Below are 5,696 nucleotides of genomic sequence, written 5' to 3' on the forward strand. Positions count from 1 at the left end.
TATAGTATGTATTTAATTCATATAAAAGAACTACTAGTATGTTTTAGGTGTCAATTGTCACTACATCATAAAAATTCATATCCAAAGTGTGGAAGGTAATATTTCGATTTAAGAATAATGACTGTGCACTGAAATAATCTATTTGCACAAGGATCCCTTTAATCTTGTGGGGAAGAGCTGACCAAGATTATATGGTTTTTCTTCTCTTTCAGCACAGAACAAGATTATTGGATTTTTCTTCTTCTTTAGCAAAACTAGGTGAGATCTCTTTCTTCAATTTGGGAGATTTTTCAGTTTCCCGCGTGATCAAAAGATTGCGTGGAAACACTCTTCCTCTTCAATTTGGGAATTTTTTTGCTTTCCTAGGCAATTGAGAAGGCGGCCCTTTTTTACAACATTAGCGAACTTTTAGCATCTGGTTAAAGATTGTGTTTTAAACAATCTAACGTGGCTTTAGCCAAGTCTGATTCGGGACTGATTCGGGGAAACCATTCGGTGACCCTATCATTTTCTTATATTAATACATCGTGCCAAATATAATCTCAAAAAGTCATATATTATTGGGAGAGAAAATATGAGAAAATCTAATAAACTAATAATCTATTAATTTATATTATAAATCAAGTCTCACCCATTATTTATAGTTGCAAGAGAATCGAAGAAGACCCAGAGGTTTCTAACGAAGGTTAGCTCAAAATTGCCAACTAGTTGAAAATGCAAAGAGTCCAATGGCATACAAAAGCATTACACAAGGAAATAAAAACCAAAAAGACAATGAAAATTGTAAGGATTTGCCATCAAAAGCTGATTTCCTCTTTATCAGCTACACTTTTTAGTTCCAATGTCTTCCACACCCCCTCCTTTCATATATTATCTGCGATCTTCTCGGTTTCAATGTCTTGCCCTCCCCATTTTCTCATCCTATCTGTCGTCTGCTCCACCTGCAATCCGATTTCTCAATATATTTACAACCACCTTTTTCTACTTAACGAGGCAAATGTATTCACAAAGTAAAAATCATTATCAAGTTTTATTGCTTCCACAAACAAACATTGTCAAAAGGAAAATGTAGTTTGTTTTACCAATAAATTTTTTTTTCAGTTCAAAAAAAATGTCCTGAGAGTACCATTAGTTTAAAACATATGTTTGTTGGTACAGAGAGAATCCAGTAGGAGACTTTTTAAGGCTTTAGGAGATTTTCAAATATTCTGGTTTTTCATCCAAATTCTGGTTTCAACGAAATCAGAATTGTGAAATGTGAAAACCACAATTTAAAACCCCAATCGCTCCATCTAATCAAGCAACACTGAGGCCACGTAAAACGTACTAGATTATATTATTTAGTCTAAGAATGACATACTTGCTAATGACAAATTACTTACCTCCTTGTTCCAGTTGGTTTTGTAAATTATAATCAGAAGGAACACTGTCTGCAGAGCAGTTCCCGATATCATGCCCAGCCAAATTCCCTACAAGTGTGAGCCCATCAGAACAAGAGCTAGCACGAAAAGAAAAAATAACAGGTCTGATGGAGATTTGAAGTAGATCAGCTAATATTCGTATGATATAAAAGCAAGTAGCATCCGGAAAATTGGAAATGCTGGCGATAAACAAACACCATAATCTTCTCTGAGCAGCAGGAAGTGATTCAATTTCTTCACGAATATCACATAATGACTGCGCTAGCACACCAACTAAATAAATTCTTAAAAGGTTTCAACTCCAAAAACCATTTGAATGGTAGGACTCTATTTGAAACTTAAGCCAAAGAAGATGACTTTGAAAAATTAGGAAATGTGGTCTATGCTTCTGAGAACCAACATGGAGCCAAATTAGTAATGTATATTAGACAGGTTTATAATCATAAATCAAATTTTGTTATGCAAACTTAGAAAATAGATATTTACCATCACTCCCATATCTGCTTTGTAACCGAGAAGGAATCCTAGAGGGAGCCCAAAAACGTAATAACATCCCAAGTTTATATAAGCCACCAAAGCTTGCCATCCACCTCCAACAGCAACGCCTGCAAAATCGATGCAAAAAACAAATTTAAAGAGAGGGGAAGGAGGAAATTAAGAAGAGGCTCTCGGGATCCATTGTACAAGGTAGATGTAATTTGAAGTGCAAATCAACACGATACCTGAGATCACTGGCTGGACACTGTTGACAACCATAGTGATGCCAAGAAGGTATGCAAGTTTAGCAACAGCTTGTTGCAGGACCTTGCTGCTTGTGAAAATGATGGCAAAATAGTCTCTAGCGCCCATGACAACAACCATGCAGACTAGCCCAATGAGGAGAGACTGGACGATTGTGACATAGACAGAGTATTTGACGGCTCTAGAATGTCCCAATCCAAGCTCATTGGAAACCCGAACACTAGAGTGTAAACAACCGAAATGTTGAAAGGAAATCAATCAGAAATAGTTTTGGTTAAAGCTAACCGTGACCACACGATTTTGACAAGATTCTTCAATTATTTTCAAAAAGAATAAGGAAACAAAATCATAAACAAGAGTATACAACAGAGTCCAATTTACCTTATAGCAGCATTTATTCCAAGGAACACCACGAATTCCCACCCATTTAGGTTCATGCTGAAATATAAAACCAAAATAATATGTAAATAGCTCAGGAAACATTAAAATAGCTAGTAAGTTAAACAAGAACCCAACATTTCAGATCAAATTAATGAATAAATTGAGAGGGCATATATTATCCACAACTCATGCTGTTAAAAATCACAGCATGGTCCAAAAAATTCTCAGGAAATGTTAACCTATTCCTGTTTATAATTATTAGAATGACGATGAAATTTGAACTCATGACCTTGCCTGCTCTAAAACCATGTGAATACTGCTGCATAGTAACACACAATGAATTGTATAGAAATGATGTGTAGAAGAAAGCTAATAATATTACCAAATAGAAAGGGATCCAACTGCAATCACTGGATTCTCAAGATGGCCGGTAAGGATAATTATACTCATCATATACCACACCTCTAGGCACAGCATTATAGCCGATTCGAGGGAAAGCCGAACAAAAGACCATATCTCCTTGAATGCCAACCATGACAGTCCTTTCCACCCTTCATTGCACCAACCTACAACGTAAATAACTTGAGATATTGCAGTTATCCAACTCGAGAGGTCGAATGCCAGAGCAGCACCATTAGTACCCCAGCCTATTACATAAATGAATAGCCAAAGGAATCCAACATGTATGAGCAGTACCACAAAACCGATCCACGCAATCACACTAACTTTGCTCTGTGCCTGAAGGAACTTTTGGGTGGGGAAACTGATAGCAAGTGCGAACAATTGGGGGATGATTTTGATGGTGAAGGTTCCGGCAAGATCGGCAATATCATCTTCTTGACCGAGGAGCTTTAGGATTGGGGTAGTGAAGAAGTAGATGGGCAAGAGAATGATGCAGGTGACCCAGAGGATAATCCATGAGCGTTGCATGTAAACGCCAAGCAAGTAAACCTGTCCGGCGCCAAATGCTTGACCACATAGAGTCTCAAGTGCACTCCCCATGCCAAGCTACAACAGCATTGCAAAATGGAAATCAACCTCGTTAATTCATTTTCATCAGAAATTATATGATATTGAATGCAATACTGGTATGCTTCATAAATTCGTACACCTCTATTTCAAAAAAAAGTCTCACTTTTGGAGAATCGAGACTCTCACAAATTAAATAGTTGCGATTTTCCAAAAGAGATGCTCTTTTTTGGAGTGAGGGGATAAGATAATTCAGAGCACTCCTTTGTTTCAAAAAGAGTCTCTTTTGGGGAACCATGACTTACACAAATTGAAGAGTCGCGGTTCTCCAAAAGAGACACTCTTTTTGGGATACTCCAAAAGATCTTTTGGAGTATCCCAAAAAGAGTGTCTCTTTTAGAGAACCACGACTCTTCAATTTGTGAGTGTCGAATTATATCGCACTTGGTTCAATTTTTTGAAAATTCACTAAAATAAAAAAAATACATATTTTTAAATAATATCTTTTACAGTGTGATGTAGGTACCAACCTGTCCAAAAGATCTTTTGGAGTATCCAAAAAAAGTGTTTCTTTTGGAGAACCACGACTCTTCAATTTGTGAGTGTCTCGGTTCAGAATTATATCGCACTTGGTTCAATTTTTTGAAAATTCACTAAAATAAAAAAAATACATATTTTTAAATAATATCTTTTACAGTGTGATGTAGGTACCAACCTGTGAGGATTCAAGTATTGTCCTTATTTAAAAATAAGTGTTTTTTTTTTTTTTTCCTTAGTTTTTACAAATTAGTTTTATGAGTGACAAAACAAGTAAGTTCAAAATACATATATATATGAACAAGCATCATAAAGATTTGAAAGAAAAATTAAGTATATCAGATACCTTTTGCACAACAATTTGCAAATTTCACATCTTGATTTGGAGAACGAGACTTCTCTGATTTTTGCTATAAAAAGCAAGATGGAGATATTAATGTGCAGAGAGAGAAAGTAGAGAGAGAGAGAGGTGGGCTACTAACCAGGAAACCGAAGGAGAAGGTACCGATGACAGAGAGAGCAATAGCTACGGACGACAGCTCAATATCTCCGAGATGGCCCACAAATATGGTAGTCACTGAGTAAGTTCCGTACTGACAAAGTATATTGAACACTATCAGACCGGCGATCTTCCACAGCTTCACCGTCTCAATCCAGAACACCCTCCTCATCTGTCTGTAGCCTTCCACCGGCCTGTAGTCTCCGTCGTCGCCGATCAGGTCGGTGTCGCCGGAGGAGCCGTTCAGCAGCGGCGTCTCCATTCTCCCGCCAAATGACAGGTCTCCGGTCCTGATCGCTTCCCGGTCGTCGGCGCAGGAGTGAACCGGAGACGAAAAGACGCTGCTGCTACTACGGCGTTTTGGCAACTAGTAATAGTATCCCATCATTTTTGTGTAATCTTATCTCACCTCAGCTCAGTTTGTTGACTGGCTGGCTATTCCGCTCTTTTCTTGAGAGCGGTTGTGAGCATGAATGTTTCGTGTTTCAGTCTACCACTATTTATAAAGAGTCTGTATATATATTTCATTTGTTATATAATGTATATATTTATACGTGCCATGTTGGAAAAATTAAATATTCAATGTTTGTCTGGCTTTAATGTTTTTGGATTTGTACACCTAACAACCAATCAACATTCCCCTCTCGGTAAGTGTCTTGTGCAAAAGCAAATGCGTTGTATCTCGTATGATTAGGAGTTGCTCCTCGTTATTACTCCAAAAATATTTTAATTGCGGGTAATATTTAATAAGTTGGTAATATTATGTAATCATTATAATGGATCTAATTAAGTATTTTTTATTATTGGAAACATGGTCTTAAGCTTCCAAAATGACTTCGTGCAAAATTGACAATGCAACAACGATGTAAATTTATTACTTTGTATGACATTCTCGATTTAACAACATTGGAGTATTGTAATTTAATTATATGATATACATGTGTTGTAAAAGTGTTACATCTATAGAGTTCTTAATGTTGTGCTTGTTTCATTCTCAATTTACACTGTGTTTATTTCAACCTAATTATTATTATTAATTTTTTTTAATCTTTTTTTGAATTTTTAAGGTAAATATTTTATTTTATTTTTATCTTTCGGTGTTTGACTAATATTTAGATTGAAATTGAATTCATCAAATGTGACATGTA

General features: G+C 36.3%; 1 protein-coding gene across 2 annotated transcripts; it reads right to left on the bottom strand.

Moving 5' to 3' along the window:
- Positions 1–575: 575 nt before the first annotated feature.
- On the bottom strand, positions 576–5,059 carry LOC132312669 (protein DETOXIFICATION 35-like). 2 transcript variants are annotated; one of them, XM_059811131.1, is made up of 7 exons: positions 4,532–5,059; positions 2,926–3,551; positions 2,544–2,600; positions 2,144–2,382; positions 1,908–2,026; positions 1,383–1,469; positions 576–941 (listed from the first exon to the last, which is right to left on the bottom strand). In XM_059811131.1, the coding sequence occupies exons 1-7, from the start codon at positions 4,808–4,810 to the stop codon at positions 864–866; spliced, it is 1,485 nt and encodes a 494-aa protein (XP_059667114.1). In that variant the 5' UTR covers positions 4,811–5,059; the 3' UTR covers positions 576–863. The 2 variants fall into 2 exon arrangements, with proteins under 2 accessions (XP_059667114.1, XP_059667115.1); XM_059811132.1 differs by lacking the exon at positions 4,532–5,059 and adding an exon at positions 4,396–4,415.
- Positions 5,060–5,696: the final 637 nt, after the last annotated feature.

The sequence above is a fragment of the Cornus florida genome, unplaced genomic scaffold, assembly GCF_030987335.1.
Source record: "Cornus florida cultivar Cherokee Brave unplaced genomic scaffold, ASM3098733v1 CherokeeBrave_3.0.0_Hap2_Chr06, whole genome shotgun sequence".
In the NCBI taxonomy this organism is placed as follows: domain Eukaryota; kingdom Viridiplantae; phylum Streptophyta; class Magnoliopsida; order Cornales; family Cornaceae; genus Cornus; species Cornus florida.